The sequence below is a fragment of the Cataglyphis hispanica genome, chromosome 11, assembly GCF_021464435.1.
Source record: "Cataglyphis hispanica isolate Lineage 1 chromosome 11, ULB_Chis1_1.0, whole genome shotgun sequence".
Taxonomy (NCBI): domain Eukaryota; kingdom Metazoa; phylum Arthropoda; class Insecta; order Hymenoptera; family Formicidae; genus Cataglyphis; species Cataglyphis hispanica.
In genome coordinates, this window is record NC_065964.1 from 3542605 (window position 1) to 3562805 (window position 20201).

At 33.1% G+C, this 20201-nt stretch overlaps 2 protein-coding genes across 19 annotated transcripts in view; one reads left to right on the forward strand and one right to left on the reverse strand.

Moving 5' to 3' along the window:
- Positions 1-345: 345 nt before the first annotated feature.
- Positions 346-1701, forward strand: LOC126852767 (DNA-directed RNA polymerase I subunit RPA12). 2 transcript variants are annotated; one of them, XM_050597917.1, is made up of 4 exons: positions 346-473; positions 693-961; positions 1151-1367; positions 1605-1701. In XM_050597917.1, the coding sequence occupies exons 2-4, from the start codon at positions 826-828 to the stop codon at positions 1627-1629; spliced, it is 378 nt and encodes a 125-aa protein (XP_050453874.1). In that variant the 5' UTR covers positions 346-473; positions 693-825; the 3' UTR covers positions 1630-1701. The 2 variants fall into 2 exon arrangements, with proteins under 2 accessions (XP_050453874.1, XP_050453875.1); XM_050597918.1 differs by having other exon boundaries at positions 353-473; positions 789-961.
- Positions 1702-1923: 222 nt separating this feature from the next.
- The window catches only part of LOC126852729 (venom dipeptidyl peptidase 4-like), a 313446-nt gene continuing 295168 nt past the window's right edge, over positions 1924-20201 (reverse strand). For all 17 annotated transcript variants that reach the window (XM_050597830.1, XM_050597828.1, XM_050597827.1 and 14 more), the window contains 5 exons: positions 16059-16246; positions 11846-12040; positions 6648-6808; positions 5337-5548; positions 1924-5228 (listed from right to left, as the gene is read on the reverse strand). In XM_050597830.1, the coding sequence (XP_050453787.1) occupies positions 5130-5228; positions 5337-5548; positions 6648-6808; positions 11846-12040; positions 16059-16246 (855 nt within the window). In that variant the 3' untranslated portion in view covers positions 1924-5129. The remainder of the gene's footprint in view (positions 5229-5336; positions 5549-6647; positions 6809-11845; positions 12041-16058; positions 16247-20201) is intronic.

Below are 20201 nucleotides of genomic sequence, written 5' to 3' on the forward strand. Positions count from 1 at the left end.
CTAGCTATTATTAACACCATTGCTAAAAAAATAAGTTCTACGAATAAAATTTTAAAACTGTATCAAATGTTTATATATATGAAATAAATTATAATAATGCAATAAAAAAAAATCAGTGTTAGTGAATTCCCTGTGATTAATTCATTTGTATTGAGAGTTTTCTTTTTCAATTGTGATTTTTGAGAATTAATGTTTTTCTCTTTCTCTATATTATATTTATATATAAACATTTTCGATAATTTGAAATTTTCCCTAGCTTAGTAATTTTAGATAACACTGTTTGTAGTTATATAGTTTAATTATTTCTTATGTTTAGGTCTATGCTTTCGGTTGGCATCACTGAAATACATATTTGTTCACGGTTCGCGCTTGTGTGCGTAGAAAAACTGGCTCGTCTAACAACACTGATTTGAAAACGTCTTCAATAGTAGTTGCTTTCCATTTGTACTCAAGTGATACTGAGTCATTCGGTTGTGAGTATTTTACACTCATATATAAAATGTCAATTGTTCAATGAGTAAAAGGAACGTGCAAATAATATTGCAGGTTCATAACCTTACTTTTGTATGTGAGTCTCCTAGACTCACTAAGGCTAGGTTCGGGGAGCACGCTCATAGCGCGTGCTCCCCGAACCCAGCCTAAAGCACACGGTCTCGATCGTGCAGAAACTCAATTGAATCTCACTTTCTCAGTATCAAAAGGAACGTGCACTCAACTGAGTTATGACGTTATAAGTGAGAATTATCTGAGTTTTGATGGAAAGCAACTATTATTTATGATAATCACAGAATCATACGCGCCAGTAAATATTTATTATATTGAACAATGGGAAGTAAGAATGATAGTTGTTTTATTACTGTACCTGGATTCTGTCCGGATTGTGGATCAATTTTACCATTACTTGATGAAAAGAAAGCTACTGTTACTTGCTACGCATGTAAAAGGAACTGGGGTTCGAAAAGTATGCTCCAAACAAATTTAATTAATAAGAAACATATAACTTAAAGTTTCATTGAAATACTATTCAAGTATATTAATACGAGATATTTCATGCTTAAGATTAAGAGTAATAAAGAAAATTATTATATTATAATCACAAGAATTTGTATACATTTATTTGGAGAGTCAGTATCAGTTTCATCTTTTTCAGCCTTTGGAAATCTGGAAATGACACATACGATTCACTTTAATTCTAAGGACGCTTATGCATCCACTAAAGAAGCAAATGATAGTGATGATGATGCAGATGGGCCAATTGTAGAACGATCGTGTCCTCAATGTAAAAATGACAAAATGTCGTATGCTACATTACAATTGAGATCTGCTGACGAAGGGCAAACTATATTTTACACATGTACTAAGTGCAAGTATGTTTCTGTGTGAAACAGTATTATCATTGATAGTCTATTTATATTTGCTTATATGTTTATTACATTATATTTTATTATATTTTTAATCCTTTGCGGTCAGATGGGAAGCTGAAATTGCTAGTTAAAGTTTTTTTTCAGTGCTCAGCGTATTCCGCAAAAGAATTAAAAATATATTAAATTTTTGTATTGCTCTCATAGTATTTTATTAATAAATAATTTATTTTATATTTGCAGATACAAAGAAACAGAAAATTCTTAAGGTAAAATTTTCCATTATATATATTATTTTGCATAAAGTTATAATAAATATATGATTTTATTTCTTTTATAATTTTTTACACTATACATATATTTAATATACTAATATATTTAAGAAATAGATAATCCTTTGATGATAATTTTAGTGTATTTTTTTATACAATATTTTATATTCTGCATATTTTTACTAGAATGTGTGATATTAATTCACTAGTAAAGTTTTATTATTAAATACAATCTGTACAATCTGTACAAATGCTTATAATAGGATAGTTTTCCAGATATAAACACTTCGTCTCTTAATAAAACATAGAGCTTTATTTATAATACACTCAACAAATAGTGGTGAAAGAGAGTACATTTGTCATAATTTTAACTCTATGGGTCAGTATTACAATATCTTCTTTCTAACAATGCTTTATCTTATTTAGTGTTCAATTAAGTAAATCTCTATGTACAACACGTGTGTCAGGATAAAAGTTAACAATTATTTTAATAAATTCATCTTGATCCACTCTTGAAATTGTTACAGTGGTCCTTGTATTAAAAAACTTTAATAGTCAGAGAATTTGTCGATAGTTTCTTAATTATGTGTGCATTTACACATTGGCACTAATATTTGCCCATAATCTAGTAATAATAAGAAATAGATATGATATATCATTTTAAGGAAAAGATGTCTTGGTGAACTAATTGCTGCCTAAATATTTAGTTCTTATATAAACTATAGAAATACACAAATATGATATATAAAGTGATGTAATTGCACTTTCTTAATACTCTGGTATACCCACAGCACAAACATTAAAATGTAGGCAAATAAAATTTATGTCTATAATTAAAATATCTAATTCTATATATATATCAGGCGGTTTATATATATATCGAATTATATGTAAAAGAAATTTAGGTTATATATATATATATATATATATATATATATATATAACCTAAATTTTTTTTGTTCCTCCAAATAAATTTTAAGATACATAAAAAATCTTTAAAAAGCTTATTCTCTTAAAATCTGCCTATCTTTGAAGAAAGTTTGAATCAATTTTACCTTTAATCGATTTTATTATAAGTATGGAGAATTAAAGCGAAAAGAGAGAATCACGAAATATTTTAAATTAATTTCAAGTTTCTTAATTGTGTGTATGATTTTATCAATGTTTAACACATAATTGATATTAGCTAACATCTGATATCCATCTTAATAACAGAATTTTTGCAGTGGTAAGATAAATTCCAAAAGATCTAGAAAGATAGGATTTTATATTATTTATACATATTCCGCGTTGAAAGTGTTCCTATTAATATATGTATTAAAGTAATATTAGAATTAATATTTTTACAAATGTGTTATCAAACGTGATGTTTACATTTCCCAATATTATGCTCGATAGCATGTAATACATATGTCTTATAAAAAACATATATGTTTTAATAATCTGTACATATAATATCATATATCTTTATTATACGTTCTCTCTTCTTTTGGAAATGTTTTTGTACATATTTTTATAATGAAATAGCTTTTTCTTCGTGCAACAATTTATCGAGATACTAAAAATAATATCTATAGTTATCTAATTATAGATTGTTACGAAATATTCCATTTATGTATATTTTCGATTCCGAAAACATAACTTGATTACTATTTTGCATATAATTTTCATTAGTTATATCGCGTTTTGTGTTGTTACATTTTCTTCAAAATTACATTATATAATAATAACGTTACAATAATTGATTATAAAACAGTGCCTTGAAAATATGTAACGCTTCAAAAACAGTCCTCTCTAAATACATTTTAAAAATTAAGTAGCGCAATTTCATTTTTTATGTATGCAAAAGTTTGATGTTTATATTATACATTAATTGGTTACATTGTCGGCGAATGTTGTAGAGTTCAATTGGCAAATTTGTTCTTGTACAATATTCTTATTTTATCTTTTGATTAGCACAACAGTATAATTATGTAGCACTAGCAATCATTAATATTGTACATCAGAATATACGATATTATTCTCTTTTATAAGAACTTTACTAAACTTTTTGCTGAGTATTCCAGAGCCTTAAGATAACATATATGAGTTCAGAAAATTCAATTTTGGAAAAATTAAAATTGCTTATAGCGCGTTTAAATATCGATAATGAATTTATTATCGAAGATTTAAGTGTTGCATTTTAAATATTTGACATATACGTTTCGAATATGAATATGAATAGTTTACATGTCATGTTGAATAGGCCGTAATAATTGTTTAAAAATATCGTCAGTAATATTATTGTCGGACAGTGTACGCAGTGCGCGATAATGTACTTTAGTTCTTTTATTTTTATCTTTGGAAATATATTGAGATATAAATTATTTGTTTAAAAGAAAGAATAATTTAGATATTATCAGCTTGTGAAAAATAAATTTAAGAATATCCATGTTTTGTGGAATAACTTATTTCATATTATATGTGATATTCTCTTAAATATTAAAACACATTAAAAACACCTTTCAAACCTCATTTTATTATATTATTTTTTGAAATGTTTTAATATGGAAGATATTTTTTTATAATTTTTATATTATATGAAACTATATAAATTCTTGGAAATAATATCTTTTTTCTATTTTATTTCAAATGTGGATATCAAATTTGGTTTCATAAAATCAGATTTTTTAAAAATATTGAAAAAAATCTGTATATAATGTAGTAACTGAACTCATATATGTGAATATTCCAATATGATAATTTAACAATAATATTGTATCAAAGAGGCCATGGAAGATTATGGAAAGAATTGAATGAATGGCTTATGGAAAGAATTGAATGAATTCAAATAAGGAACATTATATTCCAATCAAATATATTAAATTAAAAAATGCGAAATTTTTTTTAAGATATAAAATCTTTCATCAAATCAATAAAATTATAATATTAGCAGATATTATCAAATGAGATTCTGCTAGAGTATCGAATCACGAAGCTGTGAATTTATAATTTGAATCTCGAGTTTAATTCGCGTCAATAATGGGTTTATTTGACCGTCCGGACAACTCATAATTCACGGGTTAATATGACATTCGAAGAACGCTGAGATAAAACAAGCTGTGAATATAAGTACGAATTGCAACAATATGATCTAATACTTTGTGGGATGTGAATAGCTAGGCGACGGGGCGCGCCATTATTAGGCCTTCGATGCACCGTTTGACCGGATATCTTAAAAAACGTATCAAACATGTTTCTTACAGACCTGCCCTGCGTAATTTTCTTGATTCTGATTTCTAATTATTCTATCTCCCTCACATTTTTTTCGCTCTTTCTCTTTCTCTCATCTTCCCACTCTCCCTCAGCAATTTCACCGCTATGTACATTTTCTAAAAACGCTCATATTACATATCGTACATAAATTCTGTACACATGATAGATTATTTACAATTGGTAAGTGTGAGGCAGGTGGTGTGTACAGCGTCTAGATTGTCATCACTATTCCGTGCTCCGATCATGACGACGTCTGAAAGCATTCGTCGAGAAAGTTTTCTAGCGAGTGATACAGATGCGCTCGCGACTGGGCGATACCGTGGTCTTCGTCTGTGTAAGTCTGCAAAGCAAAATTACATTTATTTATCATATCTATAGATCGGATTATATTTGTAAAATATTAGATCGTCACATCTCGATATCCATTGAGAATCGAATATACATGTACCTGTTGTCTGAAGAGAATATCTTTCTGTTCCAACACTTTTGCAAGCATAAGCGATTGTTGGTAATGCACGTTGTCGTCTAGAGTTCCGTGAATTAAATAATACATCTTATTTTTTATATTTTCGACTTTATTGAGTAACTGGCCTTGCTCGTAACCCTGTAGATTATCACCAACGGTTGGTAAACCCATAAACCGCTCGGTATAAATCGAATCTATAAATTAAATTATAATTGTATCATTAATATAAATTAATATAAATTATATTGTATCATTAAAAACAGGGCACAAGTATCCCTGAAAAAAGAAAAGAATAAGAAAAAAGGATCGGTCTAGATATGGTGTGAGATATTTTATGCAGAAATTACACAACTGACGCCGTATAAGTCTTTTTAACATCAGCCTGTAAATCACGTGTATTTTTCTCGCGTGCTCTAATGAGAGAAGGTAATGCTGACACGAATTTAAAGTAGTTGAAAAAGTAACATTAAAGCTGCAGCAGCACGTCTTTTCCACGGCAAAGCGTACTTTTCTTCGTTAAAATGTCACCACGTAAAAAATTCTTAGACAAATCCGAAGACTAAAAAAACTTAACGTTTCTTGACAACATTAGCTTATAATAAAAACTATCAAGCGTATAATGCTCTGGAATTTTTCTTCATAATAATGATGTTACAGTAAGATAACATACGTTGCAATTTTAATTAATTCTTTAGTTAATTTTTCTATATATATATATATATATATATATATATATATATATATATATATCTCTATTTCTTTATAGATTTTAAATACTTGAAACGTGTGATATGTACATACATATATCTAGAATGAATCAATAAATTTTCAAATTACTTTGCTCAATCTAAGATTAAGTTTTATATCGACTGATTTTATTCAAATATATAACTAGTGTTCAACTCTAAATTTAAACTCAAGATACAAATTCTTTTCGATTAGCCTTAACTTAAAATCCAACCACTTGTTGATAGAAAAGTTTCCCGGCTTTTACATTATCGTAAACCGGGATTGCTTTATGAGAAGAACAGTAACTTTACGACACGACACAGTTTTTGTTTTATTAAGAATCCCTTCTTTCTTTATCGGCCATCGTGAAAACCCACTGCATTACGTAATAATAAGTTTTAATAAATATAATGAAATAGTTATATCTATCCTTACTAATAATCCCGATTTAGGATATCAAATCATTTTTTTTTTTTTCGTGAAAAAATTTTAAATTAAACGTTATATTGTGAAATAAATCGCTATCGTGTGTAGTATTATTAGTTTGATTACTCCATTACATACCATAAAGGGCCCAATCCGTAACGGGCGCGACTGACATGCCGCACTTGAAGACACCCTTTAAATCCATGGCGAGTGTCATGCCGGTCGCGTATCCACCATAACTCCAACCCCATATCGCCGTTCTTGTACGATCGATGAAGGATAATTTGTTCTGCAGGTGTCTGTAAGAAGCGAAGGAAAAGACCTTACATTTTATATTTTATAAATGTTAGTCATGACATAAAATATTGTTAAAATGCCATGTTAAAATAGAGATATATAATTGTTTATAATATATGTATAATTGAATATTGCAGAAAAATACTAATAAAGAAATCTGATGGAGGAATGATCCCATTTATATCGCAAATTATCTTACCATAAGAAAAATAATAGCATGGAAGAGAAAGGAGCATATTCGTGGGAAAATGAGGATTTTTCTACTTACAAATTTTAAAACACGATATTTAAAGGAATTTTTCTATGATAAAATCTTCTATCTTCACCTAGGCAAGCGGATCGCTACGAGATTGCCTTCTTTCACCAGAGAATACCATAACGCTCATAAAAAGACAATTGCCTCGCTAAAAAGCGCGCACACGGAATAATCGAGCACTTTGTGATAAGAATCGATGACTATTTTGTAATTTCTGCTTCCCTTTCTCCATTATCTTGCGTGCACTCTGCGCGATTATATGTGCCACCGATGTGCTTCGTATTAAGGAACATGAGGCACAAAATTATCTTTCGCGAATCATATGTCACGCAATTGCAATTTTTTACAAAATAGCGCACTTATAATTATTAAACATTTTCAAGAAATCAAATTATCAATTATTTTAATAATGCATTTTTAAGTATACATTTTTAAATCAAATTTCTTCGTTTAGAACATACGTGATAAATAATTTTTCTTTAAATAAAAAAAAATTTTTTTATTAAAATATTATCTGTATATACTAAACTTATATTCATAAATACAAATAATGCTCTAAAATATTGTTAATATAAAAATATTGAGAGGTACTAATATAAAAGCTTGCAAACGAGGATTATTTGGACAAATTTGATAACAAGGCGGTTTATCCTGCATTTAATTTAGAATTAATTTTGCTCCCTGAAAGCATCTTATTCCTTGAAATATTCAATATTACAAATTAGAAACAAAATTTTGAAAAAAGAAATTCAATCACAATATCCTTAAAGAAAGAAGCACAGCAATTCGGTCGACGAATCCACAGGCGAAAGATGTGCGCGGGTGACGATACCTCCGGGACCGTCCTATATATTTTTTAGATCTCCGCCAGATCGAGTGCCGCGTCCTGCCTCATGATTTCCGGAAGCCCGGAGAGGGTTTCCGCGCGCGAAGCGCCGCGCATTGCCCCCCCTTCACTTTCCACAAATAGAGTAGAGAAGAGGAAAAAAAGGGAGAGAATTCGTATTTCTTCCTTCCAATCTCTTCGGACTATTGTCTCTGGCATCTCTCGTGTGTTCGATAATAATGGCTCCGTCGGGATCACGGTGCCCATACCTATGGCCCGGTCGAGCGCCCGTAGAAATAGTAACGGCTCCCCTCTCGTGCGCGGCAACGCGCGGCAGATTTCGTTTGCCCCCTTCGTGCCCGGCCGGTGAAATTTATTTACCTCGTAAATCGACCGGTGGGTACGTTGAATTCTATTTCTTCTCATAAGGAGAAAAAAGACAAGAGAGAGAGAGAAAGGAAGAAGGAAAACTCGGACCGAAACTGCGCTTCCCTCTTTCGTTTTTGCAACTCGCACACGTTACGTATCCTAGAATACGTATTTCGGTCCTACGAACGACGGCATTCCGGATGACTCTTTGTTTCGCCTTTTGCTCGCCCATTGCTCGCTTGCTGCTTATCGAAAACGCCGCGACTCGATCACTGGTGTGAATTTAAAGCAGGATTTTTCCGGCGCTTCGAATAAAGTCGCGAATACATCGTATCCGGACTTAAATCTTTGGGAGGGATTAAATGAAATTGAGAAGGAGCGCAATAAAAAACGAATAGATGAAGAAATAGATAGATATTTAAATCGCGATTATGGAATGATGATGTATTTTAAAATACGATTTTGATATATTTCTTTTTTTTTTTATTATTATAGGGAGTGAAAATTATAGCAAAATATGCATTTTGTACACAAAATTTTCACGACTTGCATTTTAGGAAATATAATAATTAATTTCTTTTCCTCCAACATAAGATCTTATAACCAAGTTCTTGGATTATTCAAAAATATTTTTGGAAATTTCTTTTCTTTAATTGCGAAGTATATATATATATATATATATATATATATATATTTATTTATTTATTTATTAAGATTACATGATGCTCTGTTTATAAATATATTTTTTTAAATATCGTGTTTTACATTGATAGAAAATTTTTTGTATCTGTCTTTCTGTATAATCGTTATCTAATCCTGCAACATCCGGTTTAATTAACTACGCGTGCTTGCATGGAGCTACGATTTTCTCCCTCGGTGCAAACGATTGCTAATCGCTCCCTTTCAAACGTTCATTACGCTTATGAGGAGTGCGTCGCGTCGTCCCCAAGATTTTCGCATTTCAACACTGATTACAGCACTCGTTATTCACCGGTTAAGCGATCGTGAAAACAAGTGGGTAGGACTCGGTTAGTTCGGTTGGCCGATTCGATGACGGAACAAAGGCCGGCAAAAAGGGAACAAAACGCAGAGGGTTTCGCGGAGGGTCGCCGAGCCGAGCAGCGGGTGGATGCCCGGGGGAGGTAACGAATGCGAGAAACGAGGAGAGGAAAAGACCGCAGCGATGGTGTTGCGGGTTGAAAAGAGTCGGACGATTCCGCAATCGTTTGGACCGCTTCCAACTTGGCTTTTTACGAGCCGGACGCCATGCGATGCACCGGCAAAACACCGTGATGTACATACCGAAGAAATGCCCGGATAGAGAACACGGTACTTGCGTTCTCGCGTATCTTTACGTTGCGTGTCTGTGCTTACGAATTGCGAAATACGATGATAAAGAAAGAGAGAACGAGGCAGACGGTGATTTTAAACACTGTTTGTCGTATCTGTTCGTAAAAGAAGGGACTCTGATTTCTCAGAGGATTTAGAAGTCTCATGTCACTCTATAAATAATGCCAAAGTTCTCAAAGTTTGCGCACTAAGATTTTATTTGAACCACTTTAAAAGTTTTATAGAGAATGTTAGAAATGTAAAATGCATCGGATCATTTAATAAGTAATATTCTTTTTATTTTTAAAATAATGTAAGTATAAAATACGATATTTTTGGAGCAAGTTTTCAGCTTAAAAAGCAGAACGACTTGATATCTTTCAAATAAGTGCTCATCTCTCATAGTAAAAGCATCATACACGATGTCAATGACCCCACTTGGTCTATTCAATATTTAAAAACTGAACTTAAAATACATGCACATGGATATCTCTCTCTCTCTCTCAAGTGTTGCCTCAGCTTACTTTTATCTATGAATATTTTATCTATGAATATTTTGGAAAAGAAAAGGTCGATATTGTGCTAAAGCAGAATTTCGTGGCTCTTTTTAGAAATCATTAATTATTTATCTAACAAATTAGATTGTCGTTTTTAGAGAAGTGACTCAATTTTCTTTTTTTATCTGCGTATTGAGATTTTTATTACGATATTGTATAAAGGAGGGCTATTCTTCGCCCTCTCATGTCGCGCAACACAAATAAAAAAATAATCATTTATATAACAAACTAGATTATCGTTTTCAGAGAAGTAACTCAATTTTTTTTGATCTACGTATTGAGATTTCTATTATGATATAAGGGAAGACGGACCATTCTTCGTCTTCTGTCACAAAACACAGATAAAGAAGTCGGTGATGAAATAATGAAGTTATAAAAGTATTCGGAACAATACAAAGAAGAAGTAAGTTTGTAACAATATACGTCTGTTATTATTAACATTATTCGAAAAGAAATCCAAGGAAAAAGTGAGAAGACGACAGAGTTACATGAAATAAGACGGAAAGATATTACTGTTATTTGATTCCATCAAAATTTACTATGCCATCGCGTTTTATCTTCGACAAATATTGTCTCGCATTTAATTCAACATTTATTTCGAATATTGCCATGCATCTCGAAATTTTACGAATTTCTTATCGCTATTACCTAAATTACGCAGTGATTTCGCGCAGAGATTTGCAGGAACTGCCAGCCTATGCGGGATGTCGAGTTTGCGGCTTCGCGGTTGCGGCGCCTTGTCGTTTAAACGGTAAAATATGACTTTCCCGGCACTGGAATAAGCATTATTCATCACCGCCGGAAGTTTGATGTTTCGGTTTAAAGATGGACGAGGATATAAGTGGCGAAATTCTCGCCACCGCGTGGTGGCCTCTGCCCTTTCTCTCTTTCTCCCGGCATCGAGATAAATTACTCTCGCGGCAGTTGGTGGAAATACGAGAGGAGAGCCCGAACTCTTTCCCCGACTTTCGCGCGGCGAAAGAGGGAAGAGGGTCAGCCGATAAATTCAGATGAAAGTACGTAATTTTCTTCTTGTTAACACACACCGCGGTTCCACTGTGCGTCCGTGTCGTGAAAAGAACTTCGTTAAACCCGCACGCTCTCTTTATTCGTTCTAAACGCTACCCGGAGTTAGATTAGTTAACTTAGGAGTTTAGCGGATTAGCCCGATCGCGGGACGATAAGTCACTTCGGAAAGTAGAGGCCGCGATGTGGCCAACCCTATAATTAGGTTTGTCCTAAAGCGAAACTTTGCTCGCTACGCTTTCAGGGGGACGATGGACGCTTCCAGCTGTTCCAGCCGTAGATTCTGGCCTGTGATTATTCGTTTGTTACTCTTAATATCGTCGAGCGACCGGTTAAGAAGTATGTAGTCGGAGACAATCTCCGGTTAATGAGTCTTTTACATGCAAACGAATATGCGCTCTAATTATCAGCACCGGCATTATGACCGGATTATATATGTGGCCTCGCTCGTTTAAAGCTAGACACCATCGATGAGGAAATTGATCGAGGAAGTATTAAACAAGTTTAGAATAACAGAATGGAATGAAACGAAATTTAATGAGTTTTTATTAGATTCGAGATTCTTAGATGTTAAAAATAAATTTGATATCTGTTCTCGGCAGCAACATTTTTCAACAATAATTTTGGAAGATTTTCGAAAATTTGTAATCGAAATTATACGATGATAAATTCTCACCTGGTAACGTTAATTTGATCAATGATTTCGACGGTACCGAGCTGCCGGTATCCGGCGAACAGCATGTCGTTGCCCATTAATCCAGATCCGCGGCCGTCGATGGCAGCATATATAATGCTTTTGTTTGTCACAAGATACATGCCCCAGTCCATGTTAAACTTCTCCGTCACCTGATACGAGTCTGGTCCACCGTACCTGGAAAGATGAAAATAAATTGTGAGACACAGATTAAGCATAAGCGTTATATTATTGTCGCGACGGCTATTTCATTGACAAATGTTGCACATATATTTATGTGAACATTTAATAAATTTAATTCCTTTAATATTCGGTCGAACTAAAGTACAAAAAAAAGAATTACTATCGATCTTGACACAGTTATTACTGAGTTATGTATTATTGATATCATGCTGGATCGTTATGTTCAATTTTTTTGATAATTATATAATTTTTGTATTTTCTAATAAAAAAATAATATATATGATCTTCTTATATAACAGCTATAAAAAATTTTATTTTAAATTAAAAATATATTAAAAAGCTGTGATGCACTCGCGATTTACTTATTGTTAGCTAAAAAAAAAGGTCTTTCCCTTAATTAAAAATCCAACCATTGCAACAGATTTGGCGATTGTAGCAGCCGACTACTTTCTCAATTGTTTAGCGGACAATTCCCTTGGCTTTCACGCTCATTATGACCTCTCGAGGGTCGTTTGCGGGAAATCTTGAGTGCTACTTGAGGGATTCCTTGCTGGAAAAGGCTCGAGAGCACGAGAAAATGCACAGAGAAAGAGAGAAAGGAATCGAAGACGATGGCGAGAATTAGGAAATGGAAGTTGGCGGAGGAAGATGGCTTTTCTGATGCGGCATCTTTCGTATAGGGTAGTCGACAGTAACGCGGAAATGGAGACAGATAGTAACGATCCTGTGGATGGTGTGATATAAGCGAATGTGTGCCTGAGTATGACGGCAATACGACGGCATGGCAATGTCATGAAACATCATTGCGCTTTCGAAGCGAAATGGACCATACAATGTCAACCGATGATCCGCTTTCTATCGGATACGGGCTCATCGAGGAGAGTGATAACATAAGACACATAGACAAGGATGCTGAAGAAAAAAAAGAAATAGATTTTGGATCATCCGTCTTGTTCATTGAAAAAAGTGTGAGTGTACTTTTTAATTAGTTTATTTAATTAATTTCCGTTATGTCGTTCTTTTACGGTGATTCATTCTCTATCGGATATCGACTCATGGAGGAAAATGATAAACGTAAGACAAAAAGATAAGGATGTTAAAGAAAAAAGAGGAATAAATTTTAGATCATCAGTTTAATTAATTTCCGTGATACATGTCGTTCTTTTATTTTCCTGCATTTTTTTAATGAATCGTGATAGAAAATTTTCCGTCAATATTATTATAATATTCCAGAATAATATCAATCAAAGTGTGTGCTTAATCTCGCGATGCTCTATTGCCTAATAATTTTTCTAATTTAAGGTAGAATCATATTCAAATCCAAACATCATATATTATTTTTTTTATTATCAATCCGTGTAAATTAGTAAGACAAATGTTGGTTTTAAATAGTATACATTTAAATAATGTTTAAGAGATAATCAATGCGTTATATTATTCCAAATTTATACAATTGACATTATACTGATCGGCAGTAATTCTATGTAAATGACGCCGTATAATCTCCGTACAAAATGATATATATATATAATCATGTAGTAATATACTTTAGGTCATTATAATAAAACAAATTGAATAAAAAAGAGGATGTGATCGGAACTGCATTGCAGATAAAAACGCGATACATCGAACAGTACTTTTTAAAATCGCGTCGATTCTATTTTATCCCAACGATGGAGACTGGTATTGCGAGCTTACATGGAAAACTCATTAAGAGTGCAAAAACACGTGAAAATGAAGTGCTAATGCCACTAACTTATGCATTCAAATCTTAATACGTTCGCTATTATCGTACATTTTAAGGAGAAAAAAAGGAGAAAAAAAAGCAGAAGAGAAGAAAGGACATTTTTTCTTATGCTATTTAAAATATAGGAAATTATTCTTTGATTATACGCCACTTTTAAAATAATATAATACAAATTTATCGATTGGCTTTTCGCGTCGTTCGAAAAAATTCATTTTTCTGGCATCGCAACTTTAATATTTCGAGGAATTATACATTCAAAATAAAACAATTTTCTTTAGGGAAAGGATATTCATTTAACATAAAGTTAAACTTTTTGCGATCGGCTTGATATTCCATTGTGTCTCGCAATACCGATTTATATAGTGCGAACGACACTGAGCATCGCGATCGATAATCGAGACGTAGGAAATTTTATTAGACGTGAAAAACTAGAGAGAAAACAAGCGATCGTCCGAATACCTGTGATATGTGAAAAGTCGGCGCGATCCAATATACCGCTTCGAACACGAAGACAGTACAATTACTCGACTATAAAGCGAACTGGAACTCAAACTTCTCTTTATTCGCCATCGTCGAGCGAACGAGACGCGTTCACCATGGCAATAGTTCCTCTATGAGAGTCTAGCTTTTAGTTACGTCGCTTCTCCCTTCGCATCATTCCGCATTTTCGTAATCGATAAAAGTCCGTACCTAATACGGGTAGTGTGATATAGCATACATTTGCAATGTATGTAAATTATCCATGAATTGTCATGTATACGAAGAATCTAATGAAAGTATAGAAATGTTCTTGTTCTCCATTTATCGTTTTCGTATAAAAAAATTGAACATAATATTTTTTAAATAATTTTCAAAAATTAAGCACGATATCCTTATAGCTTCTTTTTAGAATTTTTTCTTTTAAATGACTCTTTTAATATGAAACGGGATGGCTTTAATATAAATTGATCGGACATTTGACAAATTTTTCTAAAATAAATTAACAATCGTCTAGAAAAACTATTACATTGTGAAATAGTATGAGAGCTTTTAAGATTTCTCAAAAGTGAACATATTTTTGCGGAAATATGCATATATTAAATTATATTTTAATTACCTTAAGCAAATTTCAATTATTTTAAACATAATTTTCATTGCCATCTTTTTCTTCTGATTGTTAATGTGAAGCTTGCGGAGATCCGCAATAATCTATATCTATAAAATCGTTCAAGTTTTAAAACTGACATTGCCACAACTTCAACCATAAACTCTTTGTACTTTCTAAAGTTCGAGTTCGACTAGGACTCGCTTACAAATTAGGTGTTATTAGGATTTATACCGAAAAGTTATATCGGTCTCTCCAGAGTGTCGTGCTTGTTAAAAGCGCACATGTATTTTTTCTAAACGCGAAAAACGCAATGCTCTCACGATAATGATTAATCAATGTTGAATTACTTTTTTCGAGGGAAAAAAATGCATTATTATATTTTTCATTAATATGATTATAAGGACGAGTATCAGTCAAAATCGATAAGGTTCCGCTTTTATCGGGGAAGCCGCTCAAGTTTTCGTTCGTGAGACTGAATACGGAATGACTCATCGCTTCGCGGTTTTACATCCTGTCCTAATTCAAGCCACGTAAAGGAGAACTTCGTTTTCACGTCACGGTGCAGATTGCGTTCCGTTGCTGCACGTTCGTCAGTCCTCTCCATTACGCTTATCTCGCAGGTGCATTATGACGGAACCGATTGATGATGCCCGCGGAGTGCGTTGTCACATTTCTTGTCGACCCCGCGAAAAATATGGATGCTTTTAAGTGAACGACGAGAGACGCGCGACGCCCAAAAGCGACGTAATGTAAGAACGTTGGCTGGTGGTTAGAAAGTGCCATTGTGTACCGTGCGTGACAATTTGCCAGAATACACGTGTTTACGATGTATTTTATCGATCACGAGGTCTAACAATTAAGAGATATCTTTCGCTTTATATCTTAAAAAGTTAGATCCTGCGAAATCACAAAAAGTAACTTCGTAATCTTAAAATACTTTTCCTTAATTTTAGCGAAGATTAAATGGATTATAATTTATATAAAATTTTTTATCTTCAAAAATTTAAATATATAATATATAAATATTAATTATGTGATTAATATTAAGCCAAATACCTGAATATTATTGAATATTATTTGCAAAAATTTTAATTCTTGAGATACAAGTAATACGTTACTTTTGCGTACCTTTATTAAACAGGTGAAACTTTGTTCATTTGAAAAACTAAAGAACTTACACGTAAACCAGCATGGGATACTTGGTGGAACCGCTCAAATCAGCACCGGGTGGTATCAGGAGCCTCACCTGGGCATTAAAGCCACCAGGAACTGGGATTTTATATTTCTGGACAATTGGCTGCGATCTCTCGACTATTATCTCAGTTACCGCATTGTTGTCCTCCCATACGAAGAGTAATGTGGAATTCTGAAAACGAAAAGGTGCTCGTTCAATGTAGGCACAAAATAGCTTTAAATTTATGCTTGTGAATAAATATTATATATATATATATATACATTTTTTTAAAAATAACAACACCGAAAGAACTGTACAAGTTATATCTAAATTTTTTAAATATTTAATAAATAAATAAATAAATGTATGTATAAATAAATATATGTATATGTAAAAGGTATGCATATTTTGTATTTATATGTGGATAAATTAACCACATTTATTTAGATAACAGCATTCTATCTATCTATCTATCTTCTTAACGATCGATTTTCCTTTCATCTTTATCCTCCCCCTCGGACCATCAATTGCCGGTTGCTTCCTAATTCTGACGCCGTCATAACCATAATAGATTACACCGAAGGCGGAGAATAACACACCGTCAACACACAGGGACATCGCAAACTTACGGCGAAGTCGTAAGACTAAGAAGAACGTTTAGCGGTTTGCCTTCCCTAAAGTGCTTCGCAACTTCAGTCGACATTCCCTTCCCCTTCCCCCGGAGTTTTGCTGATCGGAATCGATTGGATTCAAAGGGCAACCACTTTTGTAAGTAGTTGTCTGAAGTTTCTTTTTTTTTTTTCAGCGGATCGCGAGAGGAAAAGAAGGTTCGCGGTACATTCTGGCAAAAAAATTACATTAGAAGACCGAGAGCCAATGCTCGGCAAAGAGCGTCGCTGAAGTTTCCGGTTTCCGTTTTTGCGCCCAAGTTTACTCGCGCGAATTTTATGGCCATCTCTCTCTCTCTCCCCCTCCCTCCCTCCCTCCCTCTCTCTCTCTCTTTCGAAAAGGGAGATGTATATCGGGGCAAATGTAGCGCGCAATCTACACGCTTTTGTGCGTCCGGGCACTCAACGGGAGTATTCGCTCGATTCGAGGTGAATCTCGATTTTGCATCGCGGCGAACTTTTTCTCACGCGAATCCGCATTTGCCGAAGTTTCTTCGTTGAATGACAGGCGATCCGCGAGGCTTCCGGCTTTTGTGGGAGAGAGAATCTTATGCCGATCGCGATATGACGCCGCGATATCGATTTTCGATTGAGGCGGGAATATATATATCTCTCTTTTTTTTTTTCTTGCGAATTTTTTGCCACCACAATAGGATAGCTGTAAGTGTGTTTGCGCGCGTGTTTCGCGTGCAAGTGTAAATTGATAAAATTTTAGAGTAAAGCCAAGAAATAACAAAGCGTCTCTGTGCTTTTACGCGCGTAAATTTCACGCTTATTTTAACTCTTTGGAAGGCAAGAAAAGCAAAAGATATTTTTCTTAAATACTATAAAATAGAAAAAAAATATTCTTTTACAATTATTTAAAAAAATTCTTAATTTCTATGGTTAAATTTAAATTAAGGCGATATTTAATTTAACTTCTCAAGACATTTAATAATGAAGGTGAAAAGCGTATGAAAAAAAAAACAATTACTATTACTTTCTTTTCTATTGCTGATCATGAAAAATACAATTATCGGAAATGACCATGACTCCGAATTGTTATTAATTAAAATTAAAATTAAGAGATTAAAAAAATTTTAAATTATAAATTTGCTATGTTTAATAAATACACGAATTTATAGCTCGATGACGGAAGAATCGTTTCAATACAACGCGAAATAATCTAGTAACGAAGTAGATAATAGAATATAGGAAAGTTAAACACGCATCAATTGGTATCACTTTGAGCATTTTGATAATGCCGATATCATAATATCGACATAATTGAATCGGCATGCAAAAAAAAAAAACCATAAATCACATCAGGGTACGGAGAAGATGGGCAAAGGGATTCCAGAGAGGATTTTGCACGGGTTTGCGAGCTTCGTCTATGTACGTGCAATATCCACGTGAAACAAATTACTCTATTAGTTCCAGCACAAATTGCATTAAAAATGTGCACCATGCGCATCATATAGTCTTATAGCGCTCTTTTATAGAAAATATTCTGCAATGAAATATTTATAATTTAATAATAAGCGTTTGGTTCAAATGAACATGAATGATATTTTGCACACTTGTTACAATCTAGATAAAATATACAAATTTACTGTGATAATAATGTATCTTTTCATTAAAATAACAAAATTGCAAATGCAATAAAAAATGCTAGTAAAAAGTTTATTATTATATTCTTAAGAATACAATTAATAAGACTTCAAATGCTATCGATTGAGCTGTTGTAAGAGTTGATAAAACGCAGTTCTCTTGTGCCCACAATTCTTTAAACGCAATTATAGATTTTTTATAATTAGCCGATAAAGACCTGACGCGAAGCAAGAAAGAGAAATGCAGGAATTAATCCGCGTTAATTGAAAACGGTCAAAGTCGAACGGAAGCGTCGGAGAGGGCAAATCGATCCGCGCGATATAAAAGCGCGAATTTCATCGTTTGGCAAGGTCGCTCTTTAACGTAATTGGATTAATATTGATTGTCGTCGGTTTCCCGGGCGAGAAGACCAATTATCAGCGTTTATTAAGTCGCGTGAAAATAAGGGATAAAGGCGCAGGATGGTCAGATTTTCGCTAACAAGTTCACTCTCTCCGCTCCGTCGATTGTGATAAAGCACATAAGATTCGTACCCGACACCCTTACGTTAGTCGTCCTCGAAGTTCAACGACTTCCACTTTTCCTTCGCGTCCGCGTCTGTCGCTACGATAATCAGATTACAAGGGAATCGCCCGATGCATATCAAACGTATCTTATTTCTTCTTCGTGAGTCGAAAGAATTTCAAAGACATTTCTAAGGACAATGTAATTTAAAGGTAAAATATAGCTCTCTCTCTCTCAACATATTTTTATAAAAAATTTAGCTTCCATTAAAAAATCAAAATAAATGAAAAATAAAATTATTTTTCTTAATATAGCGTTGAACTTATCTACATATTGTAGAAGAGAAAATGCACATTATCTTTAGTCTTCTTTAGGTGGATTCATCGTGAGTATTTTAATATTTATTAATTACTAAATTAATATATGATAATTAATAATATTAATTATTAATTATTAAAACTCTCTTAATATATGAATAATCTGTCATTGTGTTTGCCGCATTTCTCGCATAATTGGTGACGCTTCCATCCATTCGTCGTATCATATAAAGCCGACGAAGGAGTTTGATTATCGAAAGTAATGAAACTTTCATCCGATCGCAAACTTTTCTTCCGAGAATGGCGGGCGTGCGATTAGATTGGCGAATAAGCAAATGGACGGATAGATTATAGACAGACTGTGGGAAGAGGGAAAAGGAAAGTCAGTTCAAAAAAGAGAGAGGAGTGTCCTCCTGAATACATTCAAATCCTTAAGTCATTTCGGATCGATTCATCAAAAAGATATGAGAGCAATATAATTAAGATGCGGTTGTTTATCTTTGAGAAGTGAATTTATGATTATAATTTCGTTTTAGCTGCGTATGCTTAATATAAGTAAATATTTCCTTTGAACATTTAAAAAAGTGCTTTTTTTATTTATTACTATAACATGCATAATTATAGCCGATGTATGTGTATTTTTAGCAAATTCATATTCTTACTAAATATTTAAAATTAATATTAAATATTTATATTTTTTTAAAATTGTTTGCGGATACTTCAAACAAAAAAAATATATTAATAAAAAGTACCTAGAATTTTCGTCGTACGATTATATCGAGAACGTTGAATGAATAAGAAAATGAGATGCGCGTAATATTTTATAAGATAATAACTGGCGCATATTCCAAACATTGCTGTAATACACACGCTAATATACTCGCTGCTGAATACGCTCTTGTCGGAATTCATATTCAGAGGCTAGTAATTAGAGTTTGTAATAAGGGAATGAGGTATGTACGTGCGTTTGCACCAATACGAGTTAATGAAGTTTTATGTTTATGTATTTGAATAACGGTAGGTTTGAATGCGGTTCGTCGTTTCGGTTCGGATTGTCATTAATGGATG